This window comes from Tachypleus tridentatus, unplaced genomic scaffold (genome assembly GCF_004210375.1).
Source record: "Tachypleus tridentatus isolate NWPU-2018 unplaced genomic scaffold, ASM421037v1 Hic_cluster_1, whole genome shotgun sequence".
Classification (NCBI taxonomy): Eukaryota; Metazoa; Arthropoda; class Merostomata; order Xiphosura; family Limulidae; genus Tachypleus; species Tachypleus tridentatus.
In genome coordinates, this window is record NW_027467777.1 from 31,548,438 (window position 1) to 31,568,771 (window position 20,334).

General features: G+C 33.5%; 1 protein-coding gene across 4 annotated transcripts; it reads left to right on the plus strand.

Moving 5' to 3' along the window:
- Positions 1-2,160: 2,160 nt before the first annotated feature.
- LOC143241952 (progranulin-like) lies at positions 2,161-20,081 on the plus strand. 4 transcript variants are annotated; one of them, XM_076485272.1, is made up of 3 exons: positions 2,161-2,274; positions 2,577-2,795; positions 3,445-3,836. In XM_076485272.1, exons 2-3 carry the CDS (start codon positions 2,762-2,764, stop codon positions 3,690-3,692), a joined length of 282 nt encoding a protein of 93 aa, XP_076341387.1. In that variant the 5' UTR covers positions 2,161-2,274; positions 2,577-2,761; the 3' UTR covers positions 3,693-3,836. The 4 variants fall into 4 exon arrangements, with proteins under 4 accessions (XP_076341387.1, XP_076341385.1, XP_076341383.1 ...); XM_076485270.1 differs by lacking the exons at positions 2,577-2,795; positions 3,445-3,836 and adding exons at positions 18,915-18,998; positions 19,801-20,081 and having other exon boundaries at positions 2,250-2,274; XM_076485268.1 differs by lacking the exons at positions 2,161-2,274; positions 2,577-2,795; positions 3,445-3,836 and adding exons at positions 18,486-18,611; positions 18,915-18,998; positions 19,801-20,079.
- Positions 20,082-20,334: the final 253 nt, after the last annotated feature.

Sequence of the window (20,334 nt, forward strand, 5' to 3'; positions counted from 1 at the left end):
GTTTATGACCTTGAAGTTGAAAACTGTTTGCGTACGAACCAGTTGTTCTTTATATTGAATGTCAAGTTTGAGGACCAAATCAATACTTTGTGTTTCTACTAAACTTGTAACACATATATCTTGCTCGAAATTGCCAATCTACGTCCTTATTTCGTGTTATGATTTATGTTTCAGATTCATATCATATTTACATTTGACAAAATTATGATTTATTGTCTATATTTCATGTGTTATCCAGAAAACAGACTTGTTTAGTTGGTGTCATACAGTTCTTATAATTATTATGTTACAACATCGTAAAGAACATCTGTGATTATAATGTCTCGGTTTAGAGCTTCTGTAAAGTTACAGTATTACAACAGTTTAACTCATACAGCCATATTTACATTATTCTAGGTGAGATAGCTCTCTGGATTAATAAACTTGACGTCAATCAATCTGGTGATTTACGGTTTATGTCCTGTTGACACAAACCTATGTTTCACACTTTGGAACCGCTCATGCGTTATAAGAGTAAAAGTGAAATACAACTTTTCGAATGGAGGAAGCAAAAGTTGGCGGTGGATGCTGTTAATTAGCTGTCTTTTCCTTAATCTATCAAATCAAAAATTAGGGGGGTGTATAATCCTCGTGACGTTTCTCGCTGATGTTTGAAAGAAGCCAACTGGAGACGAGACGAAATCCATTACACAAGTCGAAGAAACGAGCTGTAAGCACGATCTGGTAAGAAGATCAGCCTGTTTGGTAACACAACTTTATAGAACATTCAGGCATACATACTGGTTGTGACATGAAGCACACGTGGTTTACTGTTTACATTTATTTACCTTGTAGATAACGTTTTACTATTGCAAATAATTCTTTGTGAACTAAAAAACTGACCTGAGTCATCTTTAAGTCACGTGTTTATAACTGAATAATATTGTGGGTCAAGTAAACATATTTCTTACAGGACGAAAGTTAAGTCTGAGTTTTTATAGAAAGACTGTAGATAGAACTGAATCGTGAGAAAGTATTTTTTCTGCAAAATGTAACACAGACGGGGAGACATACGTTTTCCATAATTATTGTGTACTATGTATATAAAAGATATTCTTCTATAGTAGCTCATGATACATAGATTGCTTTAAACACACTTAAGTGAGAAATCAATATAGCGTGTGAGAAACACCAACAAACATAATAGAAATAACAGATAGTTCTAGTTCCAAACGTTAGACAGAGGACAGAAATGTGAAGAAACGCCTTCTAAATAACATACAACAGTGGAACACAGCCATTTAGAACTCACAATCTCAGGGTCAGGGTTCGAACCCCCCATCCCACCAAGCATGACCGTCCTTTCAACCATTAGGACGTTATAACGTTTGAGAATAACTCAAACAGAAACACCACGACAAAAACACAGTCGTTTGAGAATAACTGATACAGAAACACCACTATAAAAACACAGTCGTTTGAGAATAACTCAAACACAAACTCCACAATAATAACACAGTCGTTTGAGAATAACTTTTCTCGAAATTTAATGAACGTTTATAAACGCAAGTCATATGGGATTCCAACGCATCCACCGAAAGGTTTGAACCTTGAATTTTAGCCCTGTAAGCCTTAAAGCTTATTGCTGTGCGACTATAAAATAATGAAATCACAACAACCTACGCTTATAAATGGTTTCTTCCTATTGTATGTTTGTTTGTAACGTAAAGTGTCGTCTCATGAAATGAACAACTCTCAGGACAAACATATTATAATAGAGAATTATTTTAGTCTAGTTTTCAACGTCTAAAAGATTTTTTTACGTGACACTTCGACTCTGAAAGAGGCAAAGAGCTCCTTTCCATAATGTGTACCTCAGTTTGTTGTCAAGGTCAGATCTGTATATTGGTTTATCTTTGCTTTGCCAAGGACAAGTTTGGAAACCCGAATTTCAGCGTGATTCTGTTGATGTCATGTTGTGTCGCTGGTCCTGACTATGAGGAATATTTACCTGTAACTGGAATAAAAATATTGAACCAATTAACAATGAGAAAATAAACCCTTCCAAGAATTCTTCGGGATGTTACAATACCACTAATAAAGTGTTGGATAATACAAGTTTTTATATTCAGATTAAGGTGGTGTCAGATATGGTGAAACAGTTTCTGACAAATTTCATTTCGTGTTTTTACGTGAACATTTTACTATAAAAGATATGGACAATTCGGTATTTCTAGTACTGTCTGAAACAGGAGACTAAACTTGCAAGTGAAGTTAACTGAAAATCATCGGAAGGTAGGATATCTTTATGTTGATACATTATGTGTGAATTATCTGTTTTATAACTTTAGAAGTAATAACTTTCTTAGCATGTTTAAAATAAAACATTTTTCTCTAAATAACAAGTGAAGTAAGATGCTGTTTTTTAACGTGTTAAAATTATCATTCGTGATATTTGTAAGAAATGACAGTCTAACAACAACACAGAATTACCTGTTTGTAATTTTTCAAAACAAAATTGTTTGTTTTCTGGAATTTCGTTGCAAGTTTTGTTCCTGTTTTAATAAATTGTTTTGATTTATTTTGAATCTCTTCAGTGTCTTGTGACACGTATATTGTAGCCGTGAAGACCGCATTCCTGGTTCTGTTCTCTCTTGTCGTCCTAGCGGGAGACGCTTATGGTCAGTTTGTCAAAGAATTTTGATTTTACACATCGGTTTGTCTTTATTATGTATTTAATCACGTGATCTGATTCTGGAGAGGAATTGTTGGAATCTGTGGAATGAACGACTTCCTTCTAAATCATCAACCTGAACGTAGGTTATACAACACGATAAAACTAAAATCTATTAAACTGTTTAACACGGTAAAACTTTCATAAAATAAACAGTTAATTTTGTTGAACCAATCTCCCCCAGGTTTCTATTGTCATCTAGAGCGCCATCGTCCGGAGAAACAAGAAGTAAAATAAGAAACAGGTCACATACATTAACAGATGGACGTGCACATAATATATAATTAATTCAGCTAATTAGCCAAGTTATATTTTTAAACTGTTTACCATTTATTTTTAAAATAGTTGAATTGAAAAACCTTTATCACAGACATGTTATTATACATCTTATAATATTAAAATTGAGGGTTAAACGGTTATAGAAGTTGTGCTCTTTGTTAGGTTTTTTTATTAATTTTAGATATAAAACACTTGTTTACTCAGTAATTAAAATACTTGGTATTGGTCCATTGGTGTAGAAACACATGGTAGAGTACTAGACACTTGTCTACCTCTGTCACGTGTTTAATAACGACAGCAGCTAAAGGTTATGTTTTCCTTAACTTAGTCTCTTGATAGTTTGAAGTAAAATAAAGGTTATTATGATATTACTTGGAAGAGTCGAAACGATCAGTGATAAACATTCTATTGTTAACACATAATGTAATATGAACGATTTATTTTATCCGTAGCTGTTGTTTACTGTGGAAATGGATGGACCTGCCCTGACGGGTATACTTGTTGCTTGCATCCTAATGGCGGTTTCGGTTGTTGCGGACTTCGCAATGCCGTCTGTTGCTGTAGTGGAGAAACATGTTGCTTTTCTCTGCATTCGTGTTCAGCAGATTCTTCCAGATGTAATCGATGTCCATCCTTTGCTGGTGCAGTTCGGGTAGACGCACCGAAAGCGACATCTATCGTCGCTGCTAGGAAATCTTGAGTTGAGCACAGAAATTAAAATCAAAACAAAAAACCTTTAATTATTTTGGTATTTTTGTTTTACATTAAAGTCTATATTTTTAACTGACATGCTTTCCATGTCACTAAAAATTGAGGAGAAAAATAAAAGTTATAAATTAAAGTATACGTGATAAAGACTGTTTTATTATAATGTGTCGAACTTCAGATCATCAAAAACAGTTTGATAAAACAGTGACAATACAAACCACAAGTTGAAAGTAAAATAAGTGTACGGGTTGTGTACGTTTGTCGAGATCGGTTGACTTTTGTTTTAGTTTTTTTTTTCTGACTTCGAGTCTGCACGAGCGCGAAGCCTTCGTCGTCAGGAAGAACTTGGTCTTGTTCAGAATTTGTGTGTTGTGGAATATCCAGGGTGGGGTTTGAGATACTTAAACTACGAGTTATTGGATTGTCGTTATCTAACACTGAAGGCTTATTAGCTACACTATCATCACAAGTTGAAAGTAAAATATCCTTAATAAGTGTTCTTTGTTTTTCTTGTTCTTACAGTAGCATATTTAGCAGGAGTTAGTTTGGCTTTTAGTTCTTTTTCAGCAATAAACATCAGGGATTTTAATTTTAAATTATCATCTACTATATGGCTACAGTCATTAGACATACTTTTGGTCCCTGTTCTACACGGACTTGTTCCCTCTTTATCGGACGCTACAGCGTTCTCCACGGTGTCTGACCGCTCGGACTCTGGCCGACATGACGCCTCTCTGTTGAACTTCGTGAAACTTGCAGTCTCGGGTTACTTCTTAAAGTAATAAGGTCTTCTGTCTCTGTATCTACTAGCGTGAAACTCGAGGTGAATAGTAGGAACTCGGAGAGTATGAAACTAAAATAAGTCGTAGAGCACGTAGAATTTGGAAGCCTTCAGAGGTATACAAGGGATGTTCAAAAAATACACGGACTCGCGTCATAAAACAAAATGTACTTTATTTAGAAGTTACAGGTCTGGGACCCCTTCAAGGCACTCTCTTCCCCAACGCACACACCTATCCCAACGGTGTTTCCACTTGTTGAAACAGTCCTGGTACGCTTCTTTTGTAATGTCCTCCAGCTCCTTCGTCGCATTTGCCTTAATCTTGGGAATCGTCTCAAATATTCTTCCTTTCAAGGGTCTTTTGAGTTTGGGGAACAAGAAAACATCGCAAGGAGCAAGGTCAGGAGTAGGGGGGGGGTGGGGAAGAACAGTAATCGAGTGTTTGGCCAAAAACGCACGAGTTCTGAGGCACAAATTTCGCAGCAACGCGGTGCATCTTCAATTTTTCGGTCAAAATCTCGTAACAAGATCCAACTGATATCCCAAACTCTTCAGCAAGCTCCCTAACAGTCAGACGTCGATTTGCCTGCACCAGGGTGTTGATTTTGTCGACGTGTGGGTCGTCAGTTGACGTGGAAGGACGTCTAGGACGCTCATCATCTTCAATGGACTGTCGACCATCCTTAAAACGTTCATGCCACTTGAAACATGCCGTACGCTTCATAGCAACATCACCGTAAGCCGTGTTAAGCATAGCAAATGTTTCAGTCGCAGATTTTCCAAGTTTAACACAAAAGTTCACAACAAGTCGTTGCTCCTTCAGGTCATTCATTCTGAAATCCGCCAAACGAAAAAATCGCACTTCACTTAAAACCGCGTAACTAATACACAAATGAAGATATCTGCAATCAAGAAATGGCGTCGTAATCAGCTGATCTATGCGAACCTACCGACACCAAGCGAATTCCACTGAAACCAACTGGAGCCGCGCAATTCAAACAGTCCGCGTATTTTTTTAACAGACCTCGAATCTTGTCTCGTTCCGCTCAAAGCGCAGAATCTCGCGTTATAAAAGTGAAATACTACTTTTCGAATAGAGTGCGCAAAAGTTGGCTGAGGATGCTGTTAATTAGCTGCCTTTTCTTTAATCTGTCAAATCAAAAATTAGGGGTGTATAATCCTCGTGACGTTTTACGATGATGTTTGAAAGAAGTCAACCAGTTTGTTTTCTTTGTTTTTGAATTTCGCACAAAGCTACTTGAGGGCTATCTGTGCTATCTGTGCTATCTGTGCTGTCTGTCCCTAATTTAGCAGTGTAAGACTAGAGCTTAGGCAACTAGTCATCACCACCCACCTATAACTCTTGGGCTACTCTTTTACCAACGAATAGTGGGATTGACAGTCACATTATAACGCCCATATGGCTGGGAGGGCGAGCATGTTTGGCACGACGGGAATGCGAACCCGCGACCATCAGATTACGTTTCGCACGTCTTAATACGCTTGGCAATGCCGGGCCGAAGCCAACCAGAGATAAGACGAAATCCATTAGACAAGTCCAAGAAAGGAGCTGTCAGATCTAGTTAGAAGATCAGCCTCTTTTGAAACACAACTTTATAGAACATTCAGGCATACATAATGATTGTGACATGAAACACACATGGTTTACAATTTACATTTATTTACACTGTGAATTACGTCTTACTATTGCAAATAATTCTTGGTGAAACCTAAAACTGACCTGAGTTGTCTTTAAGTCACGTGTTTATAACTGAATAATATTGTGGGTCAAGTAAACATATTTCTTACAGGACGAAAGTCGAGTCTGAGTTTTTTATAGAAAGACTGTAGATGGAGCTGAATCGTGAGAAAGTATTTTTTTCTGCAAAGTGTAACACAGACGGGCAGACATACGTTTTCCATAATTATTGTGTACTATGTATATAAAAGATATTCTTCTATAGTAGCTCATGATACATAGATTGCTTTAAACACACTTAAGTGAGAAATCAATATAGCGTGTGAGAAACACCAACAAACATAATAGAAATAACAGATAGTTCTAGTTCCAAACGTTAGACAGAGGACAGAAATGTGAAGAAACGCCTTCGAAATAATATACAACAGTGAATCACAGTCGTTTGAGAATAATTGATACAGAAACACCACTCTTCTAACACAGTCGTTTGAGAATCATTGATACAGAAACACCAGTATAAAAACACAGTCATTTGAGATTCACTGATACAGAAACACCACTATAAAAACACAGTCGTTTGAGAATCATTGATACAGAAACACCACTATAAAAACACAGTAGTTTGAGAATCACTGATACAGAAACACCACAATGAAAGTGCGAGCATGTTTGGTGTGACAAGGGTTTGATATAAACTGATGGAACAGAAATATAAACGACAATAAGAAAACTAGAATAAGAAATTTCAGAAACAAAAGACTAAACTACAAAAAGCAGATAACCAAATTTACAGAAGAAAAACCAATTTAAACGTTTTTATTAGAACGTATACCAAAATGTCGTATAAAGAAGGTTCAGTAGTGGAATGTTAAAAAAAAAAGGTGAAACAAGGCTTAGAAATGCAGCGTTTGAAAATATCACAAGAAGAGGTTTAGTAGCGAAATATCTAAAAAAACGAGAAGAAAATTTCTTATGGGAACGATTATTTAGAAAGTGAAACTTAACTGTAATGTAGTTTCAAGACAGCATGAAATAAACGACTACCTGATACACAACAGTGTTTTTTAAACGACAGAAGTGACACGATAGACAAAATTAAACCCTACACAAAATGTTTCGTTAAAAACAAAACTGATAAACAAATACAAAAGTAAAGAGCTTGTACTGTTGTGACACAGATATTAAATAGCTTGTGTTGTTGTAACACAGATAGTAAAGAGTGTGTACTTGTTGTAATCCAGATAGTAGACTTCTACATTTCTTACATTACATTAATGTAATGGATAAATGAACTGTAAGCTAAATGAAAATGGTTATTATTTGATAAACAAGAGAAGTATTTTTTAATGTATGGAGGTTTTCATTTATCAAATAAGTAAGCAAAATAAATATGAGACAGGAAATTATTTTTGTTTTGTGGAAGAGGTTGATGACAGATATACCGAAATTAGGAAGCTAGATTTGATGAAAAGGACTTTATGATAAAACAAATATTGTGTGCATCTTCTTAACTAACATAAGATTTACAATGTCAGTGAGAGGGAACGACTTCAACTTGTGGTGTTTACCACATCAAGATGATGACTAGATACATACTGTACTCCCATGCTCCTGTTTGTAGCTTTAGTACTCAAATTGAAAACATTAAAAATTAAACACATGTACAGCAGATGAAGCTGGAAATAGTTTCAAAGAAGGTTTAGCAGAAATGTTAAAAGAGTTAAAATGAAGATGAGCATATGAGAGAAGATAACTTCAAAACAGATGGTATTATTCCATGGACAACCACCATGCTGGAAAATAATTTACATGTCATGTACAAATGAACACAACTGATTGAATGAGATCATAAAAATCCCAGTAACCCAGTGATGGTAAGAGTTGATACAACAGGCACATTAGTTAGAAACTGTTTTGTGGTCCTGGAAATAGAATTTCTGATGGCAGAAATGAAATGTAGCAAGTGAAAAATTATAGATTCTTCAAGGAAGCAGTCTCTCATGTAGTTGGTATGGGTAATTTCTTGTTTAAATTAATTTTTCTGAACACTCTGATACCACAACAGATATAAATTCAGTTCTTAAGCAATGTGAGACATTTCGGAGTAGGATATAAATGGTATGAATATCTGGTAACTAAATTATTGTAAAAATTTCTTTTTGAGATTATATTTATAGAATTTTGACATATCATCACCTGTATGACATCACAAAAATTTAAATTACCCCTGATGATGTGATACCCACTTGAAATAAAAATGTATCTCAGAATGGCTGGTATTAACACTTTTATTGATAAGGAGAGAACAACGTTTTGACCTTTCTAGATTTAGATTACTCTTTATATAATAAAATCATATAAATATATTATGTAATAAAATAATATACACTGGAATAAATACAAACACTGATTTGGTATATGTTAATGTTATATGGTGACAGTTCTTTTTACATTCTCCAATCCTGATGTAACTTTAACCAATGAATGGTAAAACACCTTGATGGAAACAGTACTGATACAGACGTTATTAAACTACATGTCCTCAAAGAAAAATTAAAACTACAACAAGTACATAAATAAACCACTACGAAAGACAGAACCAGAAAATGTCTAACATTACAATAATGAAGAAGTTATTATCTTTTCTACCGATATACAAGTATATATTAAAAAATTTAAGTTTTAGCTCTTATTTCTGTCACTCGTAACCTGTTGCTAAGTTTCTAGTAAAGAGGAATTTTCAAACTTTTCTTTGAGCAAACAATTTGAAAACAGTATTTTTCTTTGTAGCACAGCAAACAACAAAGCAGTGAAAAGTTCACAATTATTAAGAAACAGATAAATATCCTAAAAGCAGAACTCTAGTGGTAAACCACTGTTAAATATATAAATATCCTAAAAACAGAACTCTAGTGGTAAACCACTGTTAAAAAATACACAGGTAACCTGTTTTAATTTAAATAAAACTTCATACATAAACTACCAAAGCAAGTTGTTTGTACAGACAACTTTCAAACAAATAAAACAAACAACAACCTAGTGACTGGGCTGTAAATTAATAAACACTTACAATAAATATGAGATAATGTTAACTACTGTAAATTATTAAACACTTACAGTGAAGATGGTATCAAGTTAACTACTGATGCAAATTATTAAACACAATAAAGATGGTATCAAGTTAACTACTGATGTAAATTATTAAACATTTACAGTGAAGCTGGTATCAAGTTAAATACTGATGTAAATTATTAAACACTTACAGTGAAGATGGTACCAAGTTAACTACTGATGCAAATTATTAAGCACAATAAAGATGGTATCAATTTAACTACTGATGTAAATTATTAAACACTCACAATAAAGATGGTATCAAGTTAACTACTAATGTAAATTATTAAACACTCACAATAAAGATGGTATCAAGTTAACTACTGATGTTAATTATTAAACACTTACAGTGAAGATGGTATCAAGTTAAATATTGATGTAAATTATTAAACACTACAATAATGATGGTATCAAGTTAATTATTGTAACTTATTAAACAGTTACAATAAGATACTCTGTCCTACAACAACTGTTTGTGTTAGTAAGTAGTAATGTTTAAATCTATTCATATCACCAACAGGTATACTACTGATTACATTAAAATGATTCAATATAACCAACTCAAACTTTTCATGAGATTGATTGATATAAACAGTAAAACTTTCATAAAATAAAAGTTCTACTCTATGTTAAAAGAATACCAGTTTGTTAAGAACTGGTCTACATTTAAAAATCATTTTAGGAAAAATGTAACCAGACTCTCGTGTATAGTCATGGTGAAGGATCTTTTATTTAAACTCTATTATATTATAGAGTAATGGTTGTTATATATATATATATCATAACTATTTTTCTAACTGTGAGAGTATCAAATGTTAATTATTTTTGTGGTTCTATTCAATATATGGAGAAAATGTTTTGGTTAGATAAATAGATAACGACTTATACTCTACATCCGTCATGGTAAATAAATTAGAAATGAAGTTATGAGAAAAAACACCTGTCTTAACTGGAAGTGTAAGCTGTCTAAACAACAGTTACATGTGTGATAGAAATAATTATTTACAGTGTACATACAGTTTATGAACTAATATATAAATTATTAGATGATTGATTCAAATGGTCTAATATACTTCATTTTATACTTTCATTAAAAACATGAAATATAGCTATTACAATAATAATAAAAGTGGAAAACATCAATGTAATAATTCCTACATCATGACCACCAGATGGCAGCACATTTTAGTCACATGTTATTAATACTTATCAATTCAGCTCTGTTTAAGTAATTAACAATAGCTGAGATTAATATTGTTAACACTAAATATTATGAGAAAATGTTCTGAGGTGTTTCCCAGTTACATCAACATTTTACTTTGCTGATTCAAGTATTTATGTCACAAAAATCACAAATAAAAATTAAACAATATCATTCTATAAAAATCGTATAAATGTTCGACGTTAGACTGGTACATGTCTTAGATGAATTTGATCTTGGCTTTTGATTCGTGGTGATTCAATCATTATATTTCTGAATTACCTAATAATACAGTAGTAATGGTAAAGATTGTGTTTCAATAAGAAACTAAACATTTGTTTTTCTCTGTTGTTCTCGTGCTAATAATGTTTATGTCTTATTGTAATTTTGGATCACTAGACTACAACTCAAAGTAATTGTTAGTTACATTACAGTCGTATTTACCAGGTCCAAACCGTGGTATGTTTTGTGACTTTTCTTAATGTTTAATTACGAGTGAATGATGCTAAATGTTTTGTACTTAATTTATTGGAAGTCCACAATTACGGTTCCCGATAACAGATTTTCCAATTCTATTGTACAGAGTGAGAAAAGATCCAAAGTTGGACGTACAAAATTTATATAACTTAACAATTAGGGTTAGTCATAATAAACAAAAAATTCAATGTATCTACATTTTAACGTGGTAAATATGCTTAAAATTTTGTAAGTTGTATAGAAACAAGTTAATTTTTTACTGGTACAACTACAAAATTCAAAAAGTTGTTTTTTTTAGTTTTATTTTACAGACAACACAAAAAGATAGCCAAATTCAAGTCATAATGTGACTTTATAATTTCATTTATTTATCGAACCATGGCTCAAAATGTCACGCTTATCGGAAGTATTCCTTTGTTGACGTCATCCACAGAGACCTGTAAGTGTATCCTAACAAATACAAGTTATGACTCATAATGTTATATGAACACAAAGTAATGTTTATTAGTGGCTAGTTAAAAAGGAAGACATAGAAAAGCTCACAGTTATCACATAAGTACTCTCTTCTTTTGTTTACTAGTAAAACATAAGTAAATTAAATTCTGAAAGGCTCCCACGGTACAGCTTAACGTCACGAATAAACAATACTGTAATTTCATCACTTAACGTCACGAATAGACAATATTGTAGCTTCATCACTTAACGTCACGAATAAACAACACTGTAGCTTTATCACTTAATTTTCGTTAATTTATGATGCGAACAAGTAGATCGTCTCGGGAATATTTTGTTTTGTTCTGTTTTGAAAGTTCACCGCTGGAATAGCAGTAAGTCTAAACATTTACGACGCGAAAGTCAGGGGTTCGGTTTCCCTCGATGGTCACAGCAGATAGCCCGAAGTGGCTTTGTTATAAAAAAAATAAGAAAATACATGCTTTTGAAAACCAATTTTATGTTAACTTTGTTTCTTGTATTCCAGCATTTAGAACTGACACATTTCACGAATACACCGTTTCGTGTATAATGTTATGTTTTCTTATCCCTTATACATCATAGAGCTATTTATTTATGTTGAGTTGTATCACATAATACATGGTATTAGTTGTATATGTTAAAAATATTGTGTACCTTTCAAGAAATTGTTTCTCACTAATTTCTTCATATATTTACCTTTAGGGTTAACTGGACTCTAGAAGTTTACCGTCAAGATAGCTGGAACAAAGTTTTCATAAAAATAACAAAACAATGTACTTTTCCAAGGGCTCCCACCAGGATTTCCCTAGATATTTCATTAGTCCAGTCCACGCCTGTTTACTTCGCTCAAGAGCTTGTACTTACTTGACTTTAGTATATTTTAGTTTCTGTTTTATGTGAAATACATTAAAATTAGCGAAACAGGTTTACGAATTCCTTCAAAATAAATTCCTGAATACCCTAAACTGCGCACACTCGTGGTATGTAAATTCATAACTGTTATTTCTCACTTTCTTTTGTTAGTAAGTTTAACATTTCAAGTTATTTTAGAAACGTGATCACACGTGGAAGTTTCTAGTCGATTGTGAAGTTCTTAACATTAAAACGTTGGTTTAGAAATAATATTGGTAATTTCCTTTCACTCTAGTTAATTATTTCATAAGTCATTTCTCTACAATATTACAGAAGCTTTCTCTTAAGAATGGCTATTGTAAAAAATAATTCCTTTTATAAAGGTTGGTAGCGATATTTTTCACTGACAGGTTAGTGATGTTTGTAGTGCATGTGTTCTGAAAGGATAACATTATACATTCGCGTGTATAATACTAACTTCTCTGAGCTTGGAACACAGTTTAGGAGTTTGATATATAAATAATTTAAAAACAGGTTTCACACACATCTAGACTCATCTAAAGATAGGCCTAATAAAAGTGCTATGTTTTTCATATCTGGTCGTCTGTTGATTAAATCAAATAAATGCAAAATGCTTTTTTACTTTCCTTGCATTATGTTTTTACTTAGTCGTTTGTTTCCTCTTTGGGCCGCCTGTTACTTATGGGTCATTACCAGAAAGGTAAGATAGTGCAACATAGAATACCACAAGTGCTCTGTGAGTCTCTCCTTCTCCTATTCTACCGTCACTTCTACTCCGTGCTGAGTGTTAAAGGCGAGAGCTGTGATACCTAAACTCTAACATGAAGACAAGTACGTGTTTATTTTACATGTTTCATTAATTTTGAAGAACATAGGACAGTGTCGGTAAAACAACTGACCACTTTCAACACACGCTGTCGCATTTAAAAGAAATGTGTCATCCTTTTAGGAGTGTAAGGACATGCGCACTTTTATCCTGACCTAAAATAGGTCCCAATAGATTCTCGTACCTCTGGCAGCGTATATCCTCAACCGAATTATACCGCACGTGACACATGCGTATATCCTCAGCTGAATTATACCGCTCGTGACTAACTGTTGTTGAATTATTTCAGTCTGTGACACGTGGCAGTCAGTGCGTTTTTTGAAGTAATGTTACTTAACAACAGAATATATATTTCGTTCAACTGTTCCAGTCGAAATTAAGTTGGATGAATCGTGGAAAGTTACCTAGTTTGATGTGTGATGAAATCGGAATATTTGTTGTTGTAAACAATACGGTTTATAATCAGTGATGACGAAAAAATATATATGTAAAAACGGTTCGTTTGGGTTGAGAAAATTTTTATGTAGAGGAGCAAACAACGTTTCGACCTTCTTCGGTCATCGTCAGATTCACAAAGAACGAAAGAGGTAACCACATGTTTGAAGGGGGTTGTGTAATTGAGTGTAGGAAGATAGATCGCGTGCTTAGATGTTTCATTATATTTATTAATATAGGTATAAAGGTATTCCTTTGTTTTGGTTTATTTTGTGCTTGAGTTGTTGTATAAGTAAGGCTTCTTTAATTTTGCGTTTGTTTATGTTTGTTTATTTAGTATTTGAGTGTTTTCTATTGTTATGTTGTGTTTGTTTGATTTGCAGTGTTCGAAAACGTGTGAATGTGACTTTTTATGTTCTTTGAATCTGGTTTCCATTTTTCAACTTGTTTCTCCAATATAGAAGTCGTGGCAGTTATCACATTGTATTTTATAAATAATGTTGGTGTGGTGTTTGTCAGTGTAGTTTTTACAATTTTGGGCCTGGTTTTTGAAAAATTTAGAATTGAATGGAATGTCATATTTTATTGCTAGTTTTTGCCAGATGTTGGTTTTTTGTCTGCTGATGTCGGGAATATATGGTATGCAGCAGTATATGGTTTCGTGATTTTATAAATTGTGAGGTATATTTACTCTTGTTGGTTGATTTTGCTTTCTGTCTTTCTGTGTGTGTATAATGTTTTCTACGGTTTGTGGAGGAAACTTATTGATGTTGATGAAGTATTGTTTTATTTTGTCTAATTCATCGTTAATTTTATCTGGTGAGCATAGTTTTATGGCTGTGTTTATTTGGTTTCTTAGTGTGTTGAGTTTTTGTTTTGTTTCATGTGCTAAGTCCCATGGAATGTATAGTCCAGTATGGGTGATTTTCCGGTGGATTTTTTGTTTTAAATTGTGTATCGGTTCTTGTAATTTTAAGGTTATGTGATTGCTTTCTTCGTGTTCAACTTCACATGTTTTCGAACACTGCAAATCAAATAAACACAACATAACCATAGAAAATACCCAAACATTAAATAAAGAAACAAACATAAAAAAACGCAAAATTAAAGAACCCTTACTTATACAATAACCTCCAGCCCAAAATAAACCAATACAAAGGAACACATTTATACCTATATTAATAAATGTAATCCAACATCTAAACTCGCCCTCTACATTCCTACACTCAGTTACACAACTCTCTTCAAACATGTGGTCAGTGAGAGGTCAGTTACTTTTCTCATTTTGTGGGAACCTGACGATGAACGGAGAAGGTCGAAACGTTGTTTGCTCCTCTACATAAAAATTTTCTCAACCCAAACCAGCTGTTTTTACAACACGGTGTACACTTATATATATATATATATACGTAACTAAGGTTTCTTTCGTGTTCTTTGTATTAAACATTACTATAATACAATTTAACAGAGCGCCGTCTATACGCAACGATATTGTGTATTTCAAGTTTTTTTATCTATTAAAATACACATTTCTTTACTTGTCATCTCTTACTATTTGATCATTTTAACATTATTTTTACATTCATAATTTGCACCACATCTTATTCGTACTGTGACAACTAAACAAAAACTAAGATAGTTTATTTGATATCTGATATAAATACTATTGGATTTGGTTATCTTATAACATGTAGTGTCTAAACACGTAATGTAATGTATTGTATTATTCGGTGGTTATAATTATTTCAAACTTCTCTCTCACCTCGTGTTTGTTTGAAGCTGAGTGAGGGTGCTCAACTCAGAATCTGAGAGTCGTCTGATTGAATTCGTCTCCCGCTAAACATTTCAAGCCGTAGGATCGTTATAATGTGTCTTTGGGCGAAAGAGTAGCCCACGAGTTGGCTGTGGGTGAGGATGACTACCGGTCTTTCAACTGTTTACTGAGGGACGGCCAGCGCGTGACAACCTATCTTCCGGTAAAGTAGTAAAGATACAATGATCACTTTACTTCTGTGACTTTGTTCAGTCTAACCTACTGACTATCTGACGTTAGTAGCTCAACTGTCACTAATGTTGGTTTGTTTGTACTTCACAAAGTTACACAATGGATTATTTGTTCTTCTTTCATGATAGGTATCGAAATCCGGATTTTAGAGTTATAAGTCATATGTATGTCTACTAAAACCCTGGTACAGAATGTAATAAAGGTGAAGGAACACAACTTGTCTGTGTGTTTGTCTCAAGTTACTTAAGTCGTTGTTCCAGACCACTAAATATTTTATAAACATTACGACATAAGTCAAAATGTATTATGTTGTAATTACAGTAAACAGTTAACTTGAGAAAGAGTTGGAAAGTGTAGCGAGATTTGTGTTCATTGAAAAATGTTCGTTTTGTTTTTTATTAGGTAGAAGCCTACGCAATAGGATACGTGTGTTGTTCCCATAACGGGTATCGAAACCCAAATTTTAGCGTTATAAGCCTTCAAACTTAATCTTTGAGCCAACGAAGGGGGACATTTCATTTTGGGTAACTGTTATTCAAAGTACGTTGTACCCATGGTGTATAAATATTTGTCACTGTTCTCCCGCCGTGGGACATCGGTAAGTTTACGAACTTATAACTCTAACATTCGAAGTTCGATTCTCTGCAGATAGCCCAGTGTGGCTTTGTTCTAAAAGAAACAAAATATATATTTGTCAGTAACTCGAAAATGTGCGTTACACAAGATAAGTAAAGAAAGATAAAACACTTTGAAGAATAGAGTTTTTTACGAATTTCGCAAACAGCTTTACGACGGCTATCTGCGCTAGCCGTCCTTAATTTAGCAATTTAGATTGGAAAGAAAGCAACTAGTCATCACAAAATCCCTCCAACTCTAGACTATTATTTTACTAACTAATAGTGGTATTGACCGTCACATTATACTTAAAAAGTCGAGCACGTTTGGTGCGACTAGGATTTCGAACCCGAGACCATCAGATTAGGAATCGCGTGTCTTAACCACCTGGCCATGCCATACCCACTGTGAAGGAATGAATGGTTTTAAGGTGATTATTTTATTTATATATATATTTATAGCGACGTTTCTAGAAAGTATTGTTAAGACCGATCCAGTAACAAGATGGTTTCAACATTTAATAATTAAAATAGAAGTTTAACTACTTTCTTTTTTCTGGTAATTACAAAAACATGTGAAAGACTCGTAAACGTTGCTTAAAATTCCGTAACCTGCTGGGAAGATATAAAAGACAAAGACTGTAGATTTATGATAAATTTAAAAATAAAACGGTGAATTTCAGGCTTAACAAGTCGGTGAATTCGATGTATCGTTCGTGACCTTGAAGTTGAAAACTGTTTACGTACGAACCAGTTGTTCTTAATATTGAATATCCAAGTCAAGTTTGAGGGCCAAAACAATACTTTGTGTTTCTACTAAACTTGTAACACATGTATCTTGTTCGAAATTGCCAATCTTGGCTCTTATTTCGTGTTACGATTCATGTTTCAGATTCATATCATATTTACATTTGACAAAATTATGATTTATTTTCTATATTTCATGTCTTATCCAGAAAACAGACTTGTTTAGTTCGTGTCACATAGTTCTTATAATTATTATGTTGCAACATCGTAAGGAACATCTGTGATTATAATGTCTCGCTTTAGAGCTTCTGTAAAGCTACAGTATTACAACAGTTTAACTCATACAGCCATATTTACATTATTCTAGGTGAGATAGCTCTCTGGATTAATAAACTAGACGTCAATCAATCTGGTGATTTTCGGTTTATGTCCTGTTGACACAAACCTATGTTTCACACTTTGGAACCGCTCATGCGTTATAAGAGTAAAAGTGAAATACTACTTTTCGAATAGAGCGCCTAAGAGTTGGCGGTAGATGCTTTTAATTAGCTGCCTTTTCTTCAATGTATCAAATCTTAACTTACGGGTGTTTAATCCTTTTAACGTTTTTCGCTATTTTTTGAAAGAAGCCAACCAGAGATGAGACAAAATCCTTTAGACAAGTCCAAGAAACACTGATACAGAAACACCACTATAAAAACACAATCGTTTGAGAATAACTGATACAGAAACACAACTATAAAAGCACAATCGTTTGAGAATCACTGATACAGAAACACATTTTGTTCTAATTGTGTTACCGAACATAGTCTCTACTATTCGTCATATCAAAATTATAATGTTACGGCCAATTCGACTGAAAGTAGGGACTGTTTTGGATAACCTATGAATGAGTTTACTCGAAATTTAATAAACGTTTATAAACCCAAGTCATATGGTAATCCAACGCATCCACCGAAGGGTTTTAACCTTGAATTTTAGCTTAATAAGCCTAATTCTGTGCGACCATAAAAGGTATTAAATACCCTTTAAAAAAGTTAATATGAACGTACGTTTATATATGGCTTCTTCATATTGTATGTTTGTTTGTAACTTAAAGTGTCGTCTCATGAAATGAACAACTCTCACGACAAACATATTATAATAGACAAATATTTTTGTCTAGTTTTCAACATGTAAAAGATTGGGTGAAGACAGTTGTTTTTTACGTAACACTTCGACACTGAGAGAGACAAAGAGCTCCTTTTAAACAAATTTTGACCTTAGTTGGTCAGTTTGTTTGTTGTCAAATCTGTGTATTGGTTTATTTCTGTTTTACCTAGGGCAAGTATCGAAACCCGATTTTTTAGCGTGTCACTGGTCATGATCATGAGGAATATTTACCTGTAACTGGAATAAAAATATTGAACCAATTAACAATGAGAAAATAAACACTTCCAAGAAAGCTTCGGGATATTACGAAACAACTAGTAAAGTGTTGGATAATACAAGTTTTTTATATTCAGATCAAGGTGGAGTTAGATATGGTGAAACAGTTTCTGACAAATCTCATTTCGTATTTTTTGGTGAACATTTTACTATAAAAGATATGGACAGGTCAGTATTTCTAGTACTGTCTGAAACAATAAACAAAACTAGCAAGTGAAGTTAACTGAAAATCACCGGAAGGTAGGATATCTTTATGTTGATACATTATGTGTGAATTATCTGTTTTATAACTTTAGAAGTAATAACTTTCTTAGCATGTTCAAAATAAAACATTTTTCTCTGAATAACAAGTGAAGTAAGATACTGTTTTTTAACGTGTTAAAATTATCATTCGTGATATTTGTAACAAATCACAGTTTAACAACAACACTGAATTACGTCTTTGTAATTTCTCAAAACAGAATTGTTTGTTTTTTTGGAATTACTTTGTAAGTTTTGTTCCTGTTTTAATAAATTGTTTTGATTTATTTTGAATCTCTTCAGTGTCTTGTGATTCGTATACTGTAGACATGAAGACCGCATTCCTGGTTCTGTTCTCTCTTGTCGTCCTAGCGGGAAACGCTTATGGTAAGTTTGTGAAAGATTTTTGATTTTACACGTCGGTTTGTCTTTATTATGTATTTAATCACGTGATCTGATTCTGCAAAGGAATTGTTGGAATCTGTGGAACGAAATACGTTTTAACAAACTAAGGACGACTTCCTACTAAATCATCAACTTGAACGTAAGCTATACAACACGATAAAACTAAAATCTACTAAACTGTTTTACACGGTAAAACTTTCATAAAATAAACAGTTACCTTTGTTGAACCAGTCTCTCCATGTTTCTATTGTCATCTACAGCGCCATCGTCCGGAGAAACAAGAAGTAAAATGAGAATTAGGTCACATACATTAACAGATGGACGTGCACATAATATATAATTAATTCAGCTAGTTCGCCAAGTTATATTTTTATATTGTTCAGAATTTATTTTAAAATAGTTGAACTGAAAAACCTTTATCACAGACATGTTATTATACGTCTTATAATATTAAAATTGAGGGTTAAACTGTTATAGAAGTAATGCTCTTTTTAGTGTTCATATTAATTTTAGATATAAAACACTTGTTTACACAGTAATTAAAATACTTGGTATTGGTTCACTGGTGTAGAAACACATGGTACAGGACTAGCCATTTGTCTACCTCTGTCACGTGTTTAATAACGACAACAGCTAAAAGTTATGTTTTCCTTTACTTAGTCTCTTGATTGTGTGAAGTAAAATAAAGGTTATTATGATATTACTTGAGAGAGTCGAAACGATCAGTGATAAACATTCTATTGTTAACACATAATGTAATATGAACGATTTATTTTATCCGTAGCTGTTGTTTACTGTGGAAATGGAGTGACCTGCCCTGACGGGTACACTTGTTGCTTGCGTCCTAATGGCAGTTTCGGTTGTTGCCCATATCGTAATGGCGTCTGTTGCTGTAGTGGCAAAACATGTTGCCAGTCTCTACAATATTGTTCAGCAGATTCTATCAGATGTCATCAATGTTCATCCTTTGCTGGTGCAGTTGGGGGTGATGCGCCGACAGCGACATCTCTCGTCGAAGCTGGAAAATCTTGAGTTGAGCACGTAAATTAAAAACAAAACAAAACCTTTAAAATTTTTGTTTTAAAATTAAAGTCTATATTTTCAACTGACATCCTTTCCATGTCATTAAAATTGACGAAAAAATAAAAGTTATAAATAAAAGTATATGTGATAAAGACTGTTTTATTATAATATATCGAACGTCAAATCATCAAAACAGTTTCACAAAACAGTGACAATACAAACATTTCTCAACCATGAGTCTGATATTAATGTGGGTAAGTTTGTTTATAAAGTAAAATATATTCAACATGCATTG